Below are 19,329 nucleotides of genomic sequence, written 5' to 3'. Positions count from 1 at the left end.
CTCTCCCCCAAAATACATTGTTAAAATGAATAATTAATCGTATTTGGCAACCTGAACATATTTTAGACAAAACAATTAATCCTTTGCGGAGGGCAAGTAATCCCAAATAATGTTAGAAAGGACTGTGGAATTGAGTCAGAGAGGTGATTAAGGTTTATCTCAGGTCACACAGTCAAGTAATGCTGTACTTGGGCTACTGTTCCATTCTCCTATCACCCCCACACTCTACCACAACGTTTCCTTTCATGGCACATGTCAGAATGACTGCTACATTTATCTTCTTTTTCATGTGCATACAAACACCTTTAGAATTAAATCTTCATCTGACGCCTTTTCATTCTTCTTGTCCGGATCTAAGCAGTCACAAAGTTGAGCTAGAAATTCTTCATGTCTCCTGCAATTCTTTGAGACTTGCTTCTTATTCTCCTCATTTTCCTTTAAACACTTTCTATAGGGCAAATTAACAAATAAGTCAAGTTTTAACGCCATACAAGAGATCATTCATCAAACAAAGTTCGAAACTTAAGTTCTCTATAATCCTATCACCATTTTCAACACAATACAGTTTCCCAGACACAGAGCACATCATTGTCATGCAAGCCCCATAAGGGAAGGAGAAAAGTGAAAAACATCCTGGGTATCTACGCTTTGCAGAAATGTAGAAAAATCTTCATGGCATCTTAGATCTAGTAACAGCAAAGGAAACAGACTCTCTGCCTCTTGTCCTCCACCATTTAGGATTTGCAGAAGCAGCAACAAATCTCTAGATCACACATGGATATATATAGTCATGGGTCTCCTTTGGGTTTTCATGAGTAAAAAGGACAGTGCTGCTATATTTCTTTTTTTTTTTAATTTTTTATGTTTATTTATTTTTGAGAGACAGAGAGAGAGCGTGAATGGGGGAGGGACAGAGAGAGAGAGAGAGAGACAGAGAGACAGCCAGAATCCAAAGCAGGCTACAGGCTCTGAGCTGTCAGCACAGAGCCAGATGTGGGGCTCAAACTCACAAACCTTGAGATCATGACCTGAGCCAAAGTCGGATGCTTAACCGACTGAGCCACCCAAACACCCCGCTGCTATTTTTCTTCTAGTGCATCATCCTTTGTTTTATTTTCAGACATTACACAGTGATCTATAAGGGTTAGTTAGGGCATTCCCTGGTCCATGGCCAAGCATAACTATAATAAAAAATATATCAGGAGCAGGGGATGTTCCCCCTCTAGAAAAAAGAGATGTTAAATCACCAGCAAAGACTATTATTAGTTTTCACACATCCAGAGTTTTTAAAGAGTACTGATATGGGCCAGTCAAGGAAAATCAGTTGATTATGCTCTGCTATGAATATTTCATTTCAAAACTCAGATAGGTTTGCTGAAATAGTATGGTCTATTTCTAATGCTTTAAATGTTAGAGACTAAGAGATCATAAAAAAAATAGATATACTTTAAAGACAAATTAGAATCATTTCAGTAATTTGGTATCATTTTTTCAGTACCCTAGATAATAAACATGATTATTGCTTTCCCTTTTTACCATGTTGAGTGTTTACTGCAAATTCTTTCACTCTATTCAAAGATTAACAAAGCATGTAATTGCATATACTCAAAATCATATCAAATTTCTATTTAGAAAAATGTATAACAATAAAAGACCAACATCAGTATATCTCTAGGTTCTTATTTTCAGCATTTAAAAGGTAATATTTAGTCATCTCTCTGACTCATGAAAGGCACAGTTAATGCTATGATTCTGATGGATTTACATGTATGATTCCACACATTCTCTCCAAGATTTCAATCTTGTTTCTCAATCCTAAGGGTTGCTGAACTATTTCCACTTCTATTCGCATTTCACTTTGACCCAACAAAGTTCCAGGAATCTACCCTAAGGACATAATCACATAAATGTGAAAATATGAATGCACATGAATATTCATTGCATCTTGGTTTATAATAATTTTTTGAGTAGAACTGACCTAAGTGCCTACAGGAAATAGCAAAGAGAACTGGTTAGGTAAGTTACAATATCTCAGGCAATGGGTATCACGGGCTATTAAAAATGATATAATGAATGCCTTTTTTAAAATGTCTACAATAGGGGCCCCTGGGTGGCTCAGTCGGTTGAGCGTCCGGCTTCGGCTCAGGTCACGATCTCACAGTCCGTGAGTTCGAGCCCCGCGTCGGGCTCTGGGCTGATGGCTCAGAGCCTGGAGCCTGCTTCCAATTCTGTGTCTCCCTCTCTCTCTGACCCTCCCCCATTCATGCTCTGTCTCTGTCTCAAAAATAAATAAACATTAAAAAAAATTTTTTTTAAATAAATAAAATATCTACAATATATTATTCAGTAAAAAATAGTTCATTACATGATATAATTTATGTACAACTATATGAAAACCTGTCCACCAAAATGTTCAGTATAAACTCTTGGAGAATCATAAGGTCTTGAGTAATTTTAATATTTTTGGCAATCTTCTATATTAAAAAAATATTTTTATTACATATCATTTTATTACTCATTTATTTAGTAAATATTGATTGGGTACTTACTATGGACCAAGCCCTATTAAAGATACTCAAGACATAGTAGTAAATAAAACAGATGAACATCCTTGCCCTCATGGAGCTTATGTTCTAGTTGGGAAGATGGACAATCACCAAAATTAATGTACGTAAAATATATACTATGTTATTTAAAAAGCTGGAGAGAAGAAATTAAGCAGGAACGGGGGTAAGAAATATTTGGGGGGAGCAGGGTAAAATTTTAGATGTGGTCACTCATGGAAGACCTCATAAGAAGGTGACTTCTGAGTGAAGATCTAAAAGGAGCAGAGGGGTAGCCATGCAATACTTGGGGGAAGAGCTTTCCAGGCAAAGGGATTAGCAAGTGTAAAAGTCCTGAGGTAGGATCACACCTGTTACGTTCAAAGGACAGCGAAGATGGAAAGAATAAGAGAGAGAATGGAAGCAAAACCAGGTCAGGATGAGCCTTCTAGGTCATAGAATATCCTTTGTCTTTACCCTGAGTGAGAAGTCATTGAGGATTCTGAGCATAGGACCGAAAAGATCTAATTTGAATGTTTTTATAGGATCACTCTGGCTACGAAGGGCACAGGTGGAAGCAGGAAAATCACTTAGGAGGCTACTACAAAAATCCAGGAGAGAGATGGTAGTCGCTTGAATCAGGTGACTGGCAATTAGGGCAGCAATGGGAAGTACTCAAAATTTAGATTTATTTTGAAGGCAGGGATGATGGAACCTGTTGAAGGATCAGACATGGAGTGTGAAAAAGCAAGAGGACTGAGGATGATTACCAAGACTGTTGGCCTGACGGACTAGAAGAATGGAATTATCACTAAAGGAGACAAGGAAAAGAGCAGGAGGATTCTGTGGAAATAGCAAGAGTTTCGTTTCAGCCATGTTAGGTTTGAGATGCCTGTTGGACATCCACATGGGGATGCTCAGTAGGTAGTAAAATATGTGGGTCTTGACTCTGAGAAGAGATCTAGGCTAGACAGAGACATGTGGGAGTCACTAGCATTTAGATCATCTTAACGTCATGACACAAGATCACCAAGAGAGCGAATTTAGATAGAAACCAGAAGAGATTCGAGGACTGAGTCCCGGGGCACTCCAGTCTTTGGAAGTCGATGAGATGAGATGGGAAAAATAAAAGGGACTACAGCAGGGCAGCTAGAGAGGACAGGTACAAAGCAGCCATGTGTAGTATCCTGGCAGTCAGAAGAAGAAAGTGGTTCAAGGAGAAAGAGTATATTTTAGGAACAACTAGTTCCCAGTTTTGTCTCAATAATTACCTTTTGCCAGAACTAAGTGTGGAAAACCCAGATTTCATGAGTTCTCTGCATAAACTGGCAATAAAATCTAATGAGGAGTGTTCGGGGTGGTCTGGAGTGGTCTGGGCTTCTGGGGTATTTTTACAGCCAGCTTCCGAATAAACACCTCCCTCTCTGTGTATTCCACCACCTCTGGTTAAACCTCTACTTACAGAAAATCTTCCAAATTATGTATACAGGCATTTGCAGCCCTAATCAATTGGACATAAACATGCTTAGGACAAGGCCTTGTTTGTCAAGGTTCCTGGTAACATTGAGAAATGAGCTTGAGAAAAATTTTCAAGACTCCAAAGACATTTGAGGTCAATAACGTTTTTCTTCTTCAAATTGAGTTTCAGGGCCAAAGAAGGCAAAACACCAGGACCTTCAAGCGTGTGTCCTGCTATCAGAAGCTAGTATTTTAACGCTAACTCAACTAACAAATACATCGAAATACCCTTACTGTAAGTTCTTGTCTAGTTCCGCAACTTTCTTCTTCAACTCCTGGTTCTCCTTGATTGCGGTGTGAGCTGTGATTTCGGTTCTAATTTTAGAAGTGGCAAGTGCTACTGATTCTTCTTCCAGCTCCTGAACTCTGTGTCTCAGAGAGGTGAGGAGAGATGATTTTCTAGCATGATTTTCTTTGTAATTCTCCATTTCAGCTTTCAACGCTTGACAGGAGGCTTCTTTCGAAAGCATCTTGGATCGGAGGTCTCGAAGCTAACATAGAAAACCCATAAAAGGAGGAAAAGGATTTCAGTGGCGTAAGTTCGAAGTACCTCTAAGAAACCCAAAACCATGGGGCGCCAGGGTGGCTCAGTTAAGCATCTGACTTTGGCTCAGGTCATGATCTCACGGTTCCTGAGTTCGAGCCCCCCATGTCGGGCTCTGTGCGGACAGCTAGGAGCCTGGAGCCTGCTTCAAATTCTGTGTGTCCCTCTCCCTCTGCCCCTCCCCTGCTTGTGCTCTACCTCTCTCTCTCAAATATAAGTAAACATTAAACAAATTTTTTTTAATTTAAAAAAATAAAGAAACCCAAAACCATAATTTCAAATCTCACACATTTGTACATGACCTAATCCAACTTTTATTTTCTTTTTTTCCTATTTGCATCTGTATCACCAGATGAGAAATTATGCCTAAAGAATGGACTTCATGCTATGTCTCTTTCAAAACCATTGGGGCAATGTCTTGGGGGTGATTCAGTGCCACTCAAGAGACATTTGTGGTGTTTTTTTGCAAAAGCAATAAAATATTTTGCAATGGTAATTCATTTTCTAAATCTGTGTTGCTGCTATTGCTGCTGACAGACAATGAAACAAGAAACTTAAAATACTTGTAATTTCATGGCCACAAGTGGTTCCTAAGTAGATACAGACTATTTGACATATCACTGTATTTCTTCCACTTGCCTTCTAGATCCTTATTGTGGGCAATAAAATAATAATAATAATAATAATAACATTTCCAAGAAAAATATGGAAGAAAAGAAAAATCCTTACAAGATGTATACAAAAGAAACATTTTAACTTATGAATTCTGTGCCATCAAAATACTGAATAGGATGTCAGGCCCCCCCATAAGAAAACTTTATGAATGCATGTACTGATTTGGAACCGGGAGTATACATGCATACAATTTTTCACACACATACAAGGTATCAAATCATCTCTCGGTGGGGTCCCAGCAGCCTAGTGAAAACACTAGTTATCTCCCAGGCAAGCCTAAGACTCCCTCAGGGCCACCAGGCTGTGAACAGAATGGACCTAGAGAGACTCTCTCAAGAAACTCCAAAATCGACCAGATTCAGCCAGGAGGGTAGATGGATCCCAATCATCATCCTAGAATCTCCCCAGCCAGTCAGAACTACCACTATCCCAGGAATCCAGAATTCCATCCTAAGAGCTCCAGACTGCAAACAGTCCACATTAAAGGAACATATTCAGTAAGATGCCAAAAATGCCCCGAAGCCAAGGCAGCTTCAACCAGAGCCATCAGGTGTCCCCAAGTCTCTCAAGGCTGTGAAGCCCCTCTGACATCCAGAATGCAGCCCATGTCACCTCGCTTTGCACCACGGCAAATGCATAACCTTTCAGGAATTCTCTACAAGGGGAGTAGGTGCACCATAACGGAATAAGTATAACCTTCGCCGAAAGTTGTAAAGCTGTATCCCCCCCTTCCTGTTTCTTAAAGTTTCTTTATTTATTTTGAGAGAGAGAGAGAGACAGAGAGAGCATACACAAGCAGGGGCATGGGGGTGGAGAGGGAAGGAGAGAAAGAATCCTTAGCAGGCTCCACGCTGTCAGCACAGAGCCTAACATGGGACTCGATCCCACAAACCATGAGATCATGACCTGAGCCAAAGTCAAGAGTCAGACGCTCTTGACTGAGCCGCCCAAGCAGCCCATCCTAGCCTATTTCTAATCACCTCTACACTCTGCTTCACTCAATAAGAAACTAAAATGGCCCACTTCTGAGTCATGAAGATGCATAATCTTACCTCAGACTGAGCACATTCAAATTTGACCAAAGTTGCAGCAAGGTCACTTCGAGCACTTTCGGCCACATTCCGATAGTGGTGTAACTGCTCCCTAGTGACCGGGACTTCCAAGAGACGGTCGTAAATTTCCTGACAGGGTTCCCCCAAAAGACAAAATATAAAGAAGAGTTTTAAACAGTCTTTTCTGTGCAGCTATAAAAAAACAAGATTAAACACAGAGCATTCTTTGTGGTCCAAACATCTCGAAAATGCTGCCCAGGGAAGTGTCTCATCCAGATCATTTCATTCTCAAAATTCCGAAGGAGGCGGGAGGCAGTCCAGGAACGAATGATGTGCTCCCCCAGGATGGCATTTAAGAACTGGCCTTTGCCACTTTAGAAGGCTTCCTTCCACCCAAGTCAAATGCTATTTGACCTCTTTCCAGAACTGATAGAGTCCACAAAGAACTGTCAGAAGAGACGCGATGTGACAAGGTCCACAGCAAAGAGGGAGTTTTCATTGTCCTTACGTTTCCAGGTAACAAAAATCATCAATTCATCTCATCTTTTGAATAAAGTGTGCCATGTGTTTATCAAAGAGATCATGTGAGTTAAAAGTAAAAGACGGTCCCCTTCGTAATTATTCACGATACCACTTATTCTCAACCTCACAGCCTATCTCAAGGTCACGATGGTGACTCAGATGAATGCAGAACATCGGTGATCGCACGGCAGTGCCTGGGGAGTCTCTGTGGAGACTCAGCTCCGCTGATGGCTGCCAGTGCAGAAATGTGGATCCCAAAGTGGCCAAATTTTTTCCAATTTTTCAAGCAAGTCATATATTCAGACTTTTTGAAGTAAAAATTCCCAGTTTTTGCAACTTGGCAACTAATTTAAATGTTTAAAAAAGAAACACCGTGTGATCCAAATAAACACATCTGCAGAGCAGATTTGATGGGTTTGGCCTGTGGGTCATAGTCTGTAACCTCTCCTTCTGTTTCTGTCTTACTCAGAATTATTCCTGAGCTTGGATGGATACCTCTGCCGACCTCTGTGAAGTTTCCAGGGCCTGTGGTCTTTGTGAAAGACATACAGGAGAGCCATTCATTTTTGAAGAAATACGAAAGGGGTCACATAAAGGAGGGTTTCCTGGAATTATCTAAGAGGCCTCAGAGGACACACTAGTAAAACTGGCTTATGGCTGCCCAGCTGCTGAACTGCCAAAGACTACTGTTTGGAAATATTCATGAATGCAAAAGTCATCTCAAAGCCCTTCACTGTGTAACAAGCGTTGTCATGACTCGTGTGTTTCGATCCACAAAATGCCAAACAAAACCTCCAGTGCACTTAGCAACAGCCAGTGTTTGCCAATCACAACATATCCAAGAAGATGGTAGGTATGTACTTCTGGGGAGAAAGCATAAAATGTTTAACTGGATCTAATAAGAGAACCACATCCTGTTCAGCCTCACTTAATATTCAGAAGTAACTTACCCACAGCAATAACCACCACAGCAGTATTTTCTAAAATAGGCCACATAAGGACCTTTGGTCACTTATGAGTGGTTTCAACCAAGATATGTACAGCACACGGTTTCATAAAATTCATTAGGAAAATAAGTTCTTCGATAGCTATGATTCTTTCTTTCAGTGACTAACATCCTTTTTCAGTAAGTGATGTAATCATTCCATAACGTCATACCTCCTTCTTATGAACACATAGTGCCCACTGGACATAATATTAAAAGGCACGCAAGACCATTTTAGGCATGGCCCTTCATTTTAGGAGGTTACCCTCTAACGCAGAACACTATCAAAAAGCATTTACATCTCCAAATGTGCACGGGTGAAAGAAACAACCCATTAAGATCTCATTACCTCTGATACTGGAACAGGACCCACCACAGGCAGACTCCTGATTATTGAGTTTAGAGGACAATTGTTGGGTTTAAATCACCCTTTAAATCAAGCAGACTGGAGATTATTCACCAACACATATTTACTGAAAACTTACTCAAGGTCAGGCACTGAGCTTACAGCCTACTAAGAAAAAAGAGCATTTACCAGACATCCTTAATGATGATTGTATAATTACAAACTGAAATAAAAGCAAGGAAAGAAAGCGGAAAACAAAGGAAACTGACATATGATCAGAGGAGGAAGGAAAGATTTCCCTAAAGAAGTGATGATTGAGTAGGCATTAAATAGGCAAGAGGGGGCACCTGGGTGACTCAGTTGGTTAAGCGCCAATTCTTGATATCAGCTCAGGTCATGATCTCAGGGTCATGAGATCGAGCCCTGAGCGCCCAGGGCTCCACACTGGGCACGGAGCCTGCTTAAGATTCTCTCTCTCCTTCTCCCTCTGTCCTTCTCCCTCACACAATGTGTGCTCTCAATACATTAAAGAAAGAAAGAAATAGCAGGAGGTACAGAAGCAGGTGCAACACACATCATTCAAATAGCTAGAAGTCTCAGCAAAGGTCCTGTGGCAGGATCGTGCTCTGTGTGGTCCACGATCTGAGCAAAGGCAGTGAGGTTGCAGGACGAGAGCAACTTAAGAACAGTGCCTTGACAGGCAGCTCTGAGCTCATTCACATATGTTAGTGCCACATCGGCACTACTCTTTTTCAGAATATTCCTGGCTACTCTAACTTATGCCTTCTGCCGTGTGAAATTTAGAATCAGCTTATCAAATTCCCAAAAATCCTGTTGGCATTTTTATTGGGATCGAGTTAATTTTACAAATAAGGAGTACTGACAACTTTTAAATACGGAGTCTTCCAACAGAAGTCCTTTTTTTTTCCCATTTGTTCGGGAATTCTTTTATGTCTTAGTAGCTGTGATGATTAATTTTATATGTCAGCTTGACTGGGCCACAGGGCTTCCAGATACTTGGTTCAATATATTCTGGTTATGTCTGTGAGAGTGTTCCTGGTGAGGTTAGCATTTGAATCGGTAGAAGACTAAAGCGGATTGCCCTCCCCAGCGCGGGTGGGTCTCATCCAATCCTCTGAAGGCCTGAATAGAACAAAGAGGCTGAGTAAGGATTCTCTGTCAGACTGTCTTCAAGCTGGGACATCGGTCTTCCCCTGCCTTTGGACTGAGACTCAGATAGGGGCTTACTCCGGCTCTCCTGGATCTCCAGCATGCTGACTGCAGATCTTGAGATATCTCAGCCTCCATTATGCACGAACCAATCCCTTATCATAAATCTTCATGTATATATTCTCTCTCTCTCTCTCTCTCTCCCCCTGGAGAACCCACCTGAGCCCTAGAAACACCTCTGTGCTAAGAAGGCTCTGAAGCGTGCCACAGAAAGCCATTCCTTCAAGACGCTCTGGGAGAGCTTGACTGAGAGGAAATGAATGGCAGTGGCATGAGAGGACGACAGGGACATGGAGAGACCATGCAAAAGCTGAAAGAAGAATACGTGAATGTATTTCTTTATGACTAAGCTCTTCCCTCTTAGCTCTGAAGTCACCCTATATAGATCCTTATGCAGTGTTCATAGCCGTCTCCTAGATACCTCCTGTTTGGTTTGGAATACTTCTTTCATCTGAGTCAAGAGCTTGGTTGTTGTCATGGCTCTTTATTTTCTGGGTTTGTGATGGTTTTCTACTTTATTACACTGCGCTCAGAGCACATCGATTGCATTCTGGGCTGATGCTCACTGGCGTACCCCAGTGTGGTGGACCAGCGTCCACTCTGGATTGGGTCTATTCGGACTGGAAAGTGCTTTGGTACATGAGCCGTTAACTATTTTCCCCCCATCATCCTTGTCTATGTTATTTCTACTTCAGGGAATTTATTGAGGTTTTGTGAATGCTCAATTTTATGAAAGTCTTATGGGTACTCGAAAAGAGGGTGCCTTTTCTATCTTTGGGGCTTGGAGCTCAACATCTATCAATTAGATAGATCTACCTTACTCATTATTTTCATTGGGCACTCCTAGCCCAGCCTCATTTCTTTTTTTATTTTTTTATTTTTTAAAATTTACATCAAATTAGTTAGCATATAGTGCAACAATGATTTCAGGAGATTCCTTAGTGCCCCTGACCCATTTAGCCCATCCCCCCTCCCACAACCCCTCCAGTAACCCTCAGTTTGTTCTCCATATTTACGAGTCTCTTCTGCTTTGTCCCCCTCCCTGTGTTTATATTTTTATTTCCCTTCCCTTATGTTCATCTGTTTTGTCTCTTAAAGTCCTCATATGAGTGAAGTCATATGATTTTTGTCTTTCTCTAATTTCACTTAGCATAATACCCTCCAGTTCCATCCACGTACTTGCAAATGGCAAGACTTCATTCTTTTTGATTGCCGAGTAATACTCCATTGTATATCTATACCACATCCTCTTTATCCATTCATCCATCGATGGGCATTTGGGCTCTTCCCATACTTTGGCTGTTGCTGATAGTGCTGCTATAAACATGCGGGTGCCTGTGTCCCTTCGAAACAGCACACCTGTATCCCGTGGATAAATGCCTAGCAACGCAACTGCTGGGTCGTAGGGTAGTTCTGTTTTTAGGTTTTTGAGCCTAGCCTCATTTCTATCCTCTACTCTGTCATGAGCTGAGTCCAACCTCCCATTACTACCGTAATTCTCTATTACCTTGTAGCTCTTGTTCTCTTGCCTCAGGAACACTGGTACTGAGTTGGTGCAAGATTCAGAACTTGATCTTCATTGCAAATTGTACCATACAGCATCGTAACATGCCATTACTCATTTCACTTACTCCTTTCTTGCTCTGAATCCAGCCTTTTCTGATAATGAGACCGTGATCCCTGATTTCTTTTTGTTTGCATTTGCCTACATACACCTTTGTTCCCCATTCTTATTTTCAACCTTTCTGGATCACTTCGTTTGAGATGTCTCATATGTAATAAGGTTAGTTTTGGCTTTGTGATCGATCCTAACATTCTTTTTCCCCAGCCTGGATGACTCTACTTTACATGTGTTAACGTGACAGATAAGTTTGGTCTTAGTTCTGCCGCATTCTTTTACGTTATGCTTCTTGTTTTTATCACTCTTTCAAAATCCTTCACCACAAATCTGTTTGCTTTGCTTTGTTTTGTCTGATAACCAGGAAGGTTTGTATCTTTGTTCTAGTTTTGAATTTATAACTATAACTTTAAATAATACCTTTAACATCAGCTAATTCATGATAACAGCATATCTTCTCTTCCTTGCCCCTTTCGTCCCTCCCTCACAACTTCTAATTTTTTATTTTTATTTTTTTGAGAGAGAGAGAGCACACAAGCTAGGGGAGGAGGAAAGGAAGAGGGAGAGAGAGAATCCCAAGCAGGTTCCACAGCGAGCAGGGAGCCCAACACATGGCCCATGGCGGGGCTCCATCCATGACCCTGGGATCATGACCTGAGCTGACATCAAGAGTCAGATCTCCTCTCCTTGTTTGCTGCATCTTTCTTGAAGTCCTGAATCTCTGCTTTCTGAACATGTTTCTGGTACGTGTTGGCTTTACTCGATTGTTCTATGCATGATGAATGTTTCGTCACGTCTCTTCCCATCACAGCAACAGTCTTCTAGTAGGTATTCTTCATCTATCATATCTGGGGAGCAGGAATCTTGTCATATGTTTTTTAACATATTTTTTAATGTTTGCTTATTTATTTTGAGAGAGATAGAGCACGTGTGAGGGAGCAGAAAAGGGGCAGAGAGGGAGGGAGGGAGAATCCCAAGCAGTCTCCACCCTCAGCATGGAGACTGACGTGGGGCTCTGTCTCTCAAACCTTGAGATCACAACCTGAGCCAAACCAAGAGAGTGGCGGCTTCACCGACTGAGCCGCCCAGGCGTCCAGGGATGTTGCTCTATCTTTAAATAACTCCTGTGTTGTTTCCTTTTCGATTGCTCATTAGAAGGTGAGTGCTTGCTGGGCCGCCTGTGGAAGAGGTCTGTGTGCATACAGGGATGGGAATGTAGTGTCACGTTCTAGACAAGAAGGAGTTTCCCTACGACACAGGATTTGTGTATAACTGCGTTAGACCCATCTTTCATTCCAGCCCGTGCACAGAGGCAACCAGAGGGCTTATCACTATGCAGACTCTCCATGCGCCCCCTGCTCTGCAGCTGCCTACAAATCTGGCTCCTGGCGTGATTTGTATTTGGCCCTCCCGCTCCTACTTTTTGGAAACCGAGCAGGTGCAGAGAAGCTCCAGCGGCCGGTCCACATACCTCCATCCTCTCTTGCAAACAAGAGATTTCCACTTGACTCCTCTGAATCAGCCACTCACCTTGGCAAAATAGGCTTTCCCAGCTCTTCCTACCCTCTGCAGCGATGCTCCCAGTGCTCCCCCGGCCCCTCCCCTCAACCCCTGCTGCTTTGGAAAGGCCTGCCGCCTACTTCATGTTACAAGATTCCAGCCATCTCCTGGATGTACCCAAAGTGGAACTTGTTTCTCACTTTCCTTGTCACTTGTGGCTAATTTCCAGGAATAGAAGGGAGAAATGCTATCTGCATGCCACCACTTTTAAACTAGAAGTACCTACCTAGACAGGTTGTTTTTTTTGTTTGTTTGTTTGTTTTTTCGTTTTTTTTTAACTAAATGGTCTTAGAGGCATTAGGAAAAAATGCCCTTTTAAAAATTCTCATTTTGAAAAAAAAATCTAATTAAAACAATGTGATATCCAGCAGGAAATCAACAGAAAGATCCATAGAAACGCCAGGAACAGTCTTTAGTCTCTGTGCTCAGAAGAATTTAGGGTATGAAAAAAAGAGGCATTATAAATAGAGGGGGGTGGGGAGGGTGGAAATATTGGTTAATAAATAGTGAAGCTAGAGGCGCCTGGGTGGCTCAGTAGGTTAAGCGTCCAACTCTTTTTTTTTTTTTTAATTTTTTTTTTAACGTTTTATTTATTTTTGAGACAGAGAGAGACAGCATGAATGGGGGAGGGGCAGAGAGAGAGGGAGACACAGAATCAGAAGCAGGCTCCAGGCTCCGAGCCATCTGCCCAGAGCCCGACGCGGGGCTCGAACTCACGGACCGTAAGATCGTGACCTGAGCTGAAGTCGGACGCTTAACCGACTGAGCCACCCAGGCGCCCCTTAAGTGTCCAACTCTTAATCTCAGTTCAGTTCTTGACCTCACGGTCGTGAGTTCAAACCCTATGTTGGGCTCTGCATCCAGTGTGAAGCCTAGTGAAAAGAAAAGAAAAGAAAAGAAAAGAAAAGAAAAGAAAAGAAAAGAAAAGAAAAGAAAAGAGAAAAGAAAAGAAAAGAAAAGAAAAAAAGAAAGAAAGAAAGAAAGAAAGAAAGAAAGAAAGAAAGAAAAGAAAAGAGGAAAGGAAGAAAGAAAAGAAGAAAGAAAGAAAGAAAGAAAGAAAGAAAGAAAGAAAGAAAGAAAGAAAAAGAAAGCAGGCACCTAGGTGGGGGTTAAGCCTCTGACTTGGGCCCAGGTCATGATCTCACAGTTCGTGAGTTCAAGCCCCGCATCAGGCTCTGTGCTGACAGCTCGGAGCCTGGAGCCTGCTTCAGATTCTATGCGTGTGTGTCTCTCTCTGTCCCTCCCCCATTTGGGCTCTCTCTCTCTCTCAAAAATAAACATTTAAAAAAATTTTTAAAAATAAAAGATAGGCTTAAAGCACTGAATATTAAAAATGCAACCATAAAAAGTATTATATAAATTTATACGTATCTATCTGGAGAAGGATTTTCAAAGCATAGAAGCAATGAAAGAATATCAAAGAAAAAAACTCACATATGACAACAAAACCTTAAAACTTCTATACATTAAGGGTGCCTGGATGGCTCAGTCATGATCTCACGGTTTCAAGCCCCACATCAGGCTCTGAGCTGGGCAAGGAGCCTACTTAAGATTTTCCCTCCCTCTCCCTCTGCCCTTCCCCTGCTCATGTACTCTCAGTCAAAAAAAAAACAACAACAACAAAAATTACAAAAAATACCCTAGAGAAAAACCTATAAAAGAACTAACAATTAACAGAAGAACTAGAAATGACTTATAAATGAGAAGTATACTACTTCACTGGTCATCAATTAAATACAAATTATACTATCAGTTAGCTATTATTTCTGATCTTTAATATTGACATGTTAAATATACTTAATCAAGTGTACTATGAGATAGTTCTAAAAAAAAAAAAAAAGGAGTGAAAGAGTTCTACGAGAAATACATGTTATACACTGCTCATAGAAAGATAGCTGGCACAAACTTTCCGGAAAAAAACTGGCAGTGTGTATCAATGAAATTTAAATTAATACTATTTGCCCCAGTGAGTTGCCTTCTTACAATCTCATCTAAATAAATGGAAATACACCCAAAGATTAAATACAAATATATTCAGAGAAAGTCATTAGCAAAATGTTCCAAAAATACTCAACAACAAAATCACAGAAACAATTAGAGCTCTAGAACAGAAGCGTGTTAACATGAAGAAAAGAAGAAAAATAAAATGTTATATTCACACAATAAAGTTATATTCAGTCATTAAAAATCATATTGCTGGAGGGTAAGATGCAATATAATTTTTAGTGAAAAAGACAAAATATAAAGTTACACATACAGTTTCATCCCTGTCATGTACAAAAACCTAGAGGTATAGATCACTAAACATCAGGCTGAAAGAAATTGTTTCATGTATATCAAACAAAGGATTAAAACGTAGAATATTTTGAACACCTACAAATTAATAAGAAAATCACGACAATAAAAATGAGTATGTATATAAATCGAGAATTCTCATTAAGAGAAATACAAATGGCCAAAAAATACACGAAAAGATGCTCCAACATCCATAACAATCAGGGAAATAAGACTTAAAACAAAGACACACCATTTTTGGTATATCGGTTTGGAAAAAATAAAAGGTTTGATAATGTCAAGCGTTAGCAAAATGTGAGGAAAGGGTTAACTTCATATGTAGCTGCCAGGAATACGAAATGGTTAAACCCTTTTGATAGTCTCACTAGTTTCACTGTATTAAAATCAATGTATTACGTCTATTAAAGGCAAATACCATCAGGCCCAGCAGCTCTATTCTCTCCACAGGAAAAATGCTCATACATGTACATAAAAATATGCATAAGGATATTCATTATACCATTATTTGTAATAGAAAAAAGGGAAGGGAGGAGGGCTGAAACCATATAAATTCCCATTGACAGGGCAATTACTAAAACAAGGCATTTCCAGGGGCACCTGGGTGGCTCAGTCAATTGAGTGTCCAACTTCAGCCCAGGTCATGATCTCACGGTCCATGAGTTCAAGCCTCGTGTCGGGCTCTGTGTTGACAGCTCAGAGCCTGGAGCCTGCTTCAGATTCTGTGTCTCCCTCCCCCTCCCCCACTCATGCTCTGTCTCTCTCTCTCTCTCTAAAAATAAATAAAGATTTAAAAAATTTATTAAAAAAAACAAGGCATTTACATATGGTGCAACACACAGTATGAGCTATGTATGTTTGAACATAATATTATCTCTAAGATATACTGTTGAATAAAAAATAAGAGAGTGTAGATCCATGGCTTGATATTCTTTTTCATAAAACATATAAAGGGGGGAATATACTATGTATTTTCTATAAATATATTTAGAGGGAAAAAAAAGAAAGTGGTCTGAGAGCATACCCATCACCTCAATAACAATACAGTACTTACCTCTGGAGGTAACACAAGAATTAGGGCTGGGGGTGAAGAGAACGCAATGGTTTGTTTTTTTCAAGACGCGTGTATTTATGCACTATTTGCACAATTAAATATAATTTAAAGAAAAGAAAAATACTGGAAAGAAAATGTTAACTGTAGTTATCTTTTAGTTATAGAACTGTTATTTTCCTTATTCTATATTTCCATATTATCCAAATCCTTGATGATGACCACATATTACTTTCATAATCAGAATAAATGTCTCCCCCTTAAATTAAGAAAAAAAAAAGGAGCAAGGACAAGGACAGACAAAAATCACCAACCCTACTATCAAGTGTCTTTATGAGGAACGTGAGCACAGAGAAGCCACTCTAGGCAGCACAGACGACTCAACCCATGTGACAGCAGACACTTCAGGGGGTTTGCTCTCTTAATTAAGCCTTTGTGTAATGAGCAAAATTTTGTGAAAATTCTTCAACTTCTTCTATAAGTATTAAATAATCTTCACTTTCAAAAAACTAATTTTCCCCTATTCAAAATGGCAAGATTAAAAATTCACCCATTTGTCCTCACATGAGGACAATCTAAGTTATTAGGTATCTCTCAGCTAACCCAGGAAGCAATTTTATATTAATTTTAGAAAGCCGACTACATATTATTTGATGCTACTACCGATATTATTATGATAATGATCGAAATTGCCTCACAGGGTGGCTCACAGTCTTTTCAGAAAAAAGGGTGGTTTCAAAGCTCAATGGCATAGAGAAGAGATAAGCTTATTCATAATTTAGTACCCAATGTGCCCAATTATCTGACCTGGGGACACTGTCTTGGGCCAGTCTTGCTACTATGATATTTAGTTGTCTTATTATCCCACGGACAAAAAAATGACAAGAAAATCACTGCCTACCTCTGACACACAAAAGCTCCTAATCCATTCCTATCTCCCTCTCCCATAACCAATCTTTCCTTTTTTTCCCAGCATTATTCCACGCTCCAGCGCACAAATGTGTGACTGAGGCTCTCCCAGTATGGGATGCTTCCGGTAGACTCTCTCTGTCTCTCTCTCTCTGTGTCTCTCTCTCCCCACTCTTCAAGCTTCCAGTGCTGTCCCAGTAAGCAATCCCTTCTAAGACCCTTTCCCCTACTCTCCAACTTCTTTTCACCAAGTGGTTTCTTCCCTAATTTACAGTGCATAAATTAAGTTTTGTGAATTGCATTCCTCCAGCCTAATCAATGCTCCAGTCAATTTTTGACCACTCATCAGTTCTTCTCCCTAATTTGAGGGACTTTCCTGGTCCTCCTGCTTTTCTTTCTTTGCTTATGTGGATTTGGTCTCTGGGTCTCACTGGTGCCTGCAGGGCATAGTGTGAGGGGTGCGGAATCCAGGAAACAAATCTGAGTACCTGCATCTTAGCCGTTGTGGGAAAAGTTTTAGCGAAGACATTTCTACACAAAATCAAGAGTTGTGGAAAAGCTGATTATTTTTACATTATTTTCCAATCTTTTGCCTCTCGGATGTCACTCTTACTCATTAATTCAATTTCTGGGGAGCATGGCAGAGCAGGAGGACCCTACACTCACCTCATCCCATGAATACAAGTAGATACAGTCACATCAGTGTAAATAACCCAGAAAATCATCCAAAGACTAACTGAACAGATTCTCCACAGTTAACTGTAGGGAAGAGGTCACATGGAAGAGGACAGGAAGCACAGAAATCAGGAGTAAAGAGACCTGCAGGACTGTCCCCAGAAGGAAGGGATACCATAGGTGCAAAGAGGGGGGAGAAACAGACTCTCGCATGAGGGAGCCTACATGGGGAAGACGAATCCCCATAACATTTGGCTTTGAAAACCAGAGGGGCCAAATTTCACAATTTCTCACGATCGATGGGGTTTAAAACCTGGAACTTTAAAAACCTGGACCTTCAAAAATCAGCAGGCTGTAGGAGAGCCAGGAGCACAAAAGGAAACTGAGTCCCTGCCCTTAAAGAGACAGCACAACAAATAACCCCTGCGGAGATATAGCATGGAGGCAGGAATTTAAAAAATGCCTGGGGTATACGGAAGGGAGATTTGTTTACTAATTTCAGAGTATGTGCTAGTGGGGCAGGAATCACTGGGATACTTCTCTAGGAACAAAGGAAGTGGTGTTACCATTTTCCTCCCCCACGCCTCACCATAAGCACAGGAACACCTGCAGAAACCATCCCTGGGCCAACACTCTAGCTACCTAATTTGCTAAAGGTGTGCCCTGCCCACAGTTTTCCTGCAGATCCAGGCCTGCCTCAGTCCTGGGGCCTGCAGGTCCCCTCCCACAGATGCCCAGTGTAAACCTTGCTAACACCACACATCCAGCCACTGCAGGCTTCTGCGAACCCACCTCCTCCAACCCAGTCTGCCTCGGTCCTAGCAGCTGGTGCAGACCTTGCCAGTACTGTGCACCCTGCCTCCACACTCTCCTGAAGTTCAGTGCTACTGCACCTCTGATAAATGCCTGGTATGACAACTTAAGCTCAATGTGACTTCAGACTGGCCAACTAACACCACAAAAACCACACACTGCCCACCACAATAGGCAAAGAGAGCCATTACAGATGACTGGTCTAAAAGCAAAAGGGGCTCAGCCATAACAGAAGGGCATACACAGCACACATAGGAGACACCCCTATTAGTGCCAGGTTCTGGTAAACAGAGGAAACTGCACCACAGGGCACTACAGGACTGCTTCTTCATAAGGCCACCACTTTTAAGAGCAGGAGATGTAGCTGACTTTCCTAACACATAGGAACAGACACAGAGAGTCAGACAAAATGAGGAGGCAGAGGAATATGTTCCAAATGACAGAACAGGATAAGATCACAGAGACCTAAACAAAACAGAGATAATATATATGCCTGATAAAGAATTTAAAGTAATGGTCATAAAGGTACTAGCACTGGACTTGAAAGAAGAGTGAAGAATCTCAATGAGACCCTCAACAAAGCGACTGATAACATAAAAAAGAACCAGTCAGAGATGAAGAACTTGATAACAGAAATTAAAAGTACACTGCATGGAATAAATAGTAGACTAGAGGAAGTAGAACTCTCAGTGACCTGGAAGACAGAGTAATGGAAAGTAAACAAGCTGAACAGAAGAGAGAAAAAATAATAATAATAAATGAAAACAGAGGCACCTGGGTGGCTTAGTTAGTTGAGTGTCTGACTCAATTTCGGCTCAGGTCATAATCCCATGGTTGTGGAACTGAGCCCGTCATCGAGCTCCACACTGAGCATGGAGCCAGCTTGGGATTCTCCCCGCTCCCCCCCACCACCACCACCACTCGCCCTCTGCCCTTCCCTGCTCACACTCACATTCTCACTCTCTCAAAAATATATACATGTGTGTGTATATATAT

The 19,329-nt window shown here is 41.1% G+C and overlaps 1 protein-coding gene across 1 annotated transcript in view; it reads right to left on the bottom strand.

Moving 5' to 3' along the window:
* The window catches only part of CCDC170 (coiled-coil domain containing 170), a 101,947-nt gene that overhangs the window by 54,144 nt on the left and 28,474 nt on the right, over window positions 1-19,329 (bottom strand). The window contains 3 exon segments of the mRNA XM_042987625.1: window positions 304-448; window positions 4,296-4,552; window positions 6,333-6,461. Coding sequence (XP_042843559.1) covers window positions 304-448; window positions 4,296-4,552; window positions 6,333-6,461 — 531 coding nt within the window.

Source organism: Panthera tigris, chromosome B2 (genome assembly GCF_018350195.1).
Source record: "Panthera tigris isolate Pti1 chromosome B2, P.tigris_Pti1_mat1.1, whole genome shotgun sequence".
Taxonomy (NCBI): domain Eukaryota; kingdom Metazoa; phylum Chordata; class Mammalia; order Carnivora; family Felidae; genus Panthera; species Panthera tigris.
Note: the sequence above shows the minus strand (reverse complement) of the source record. Positions and strands in the feature narration are given on the sequence as shown.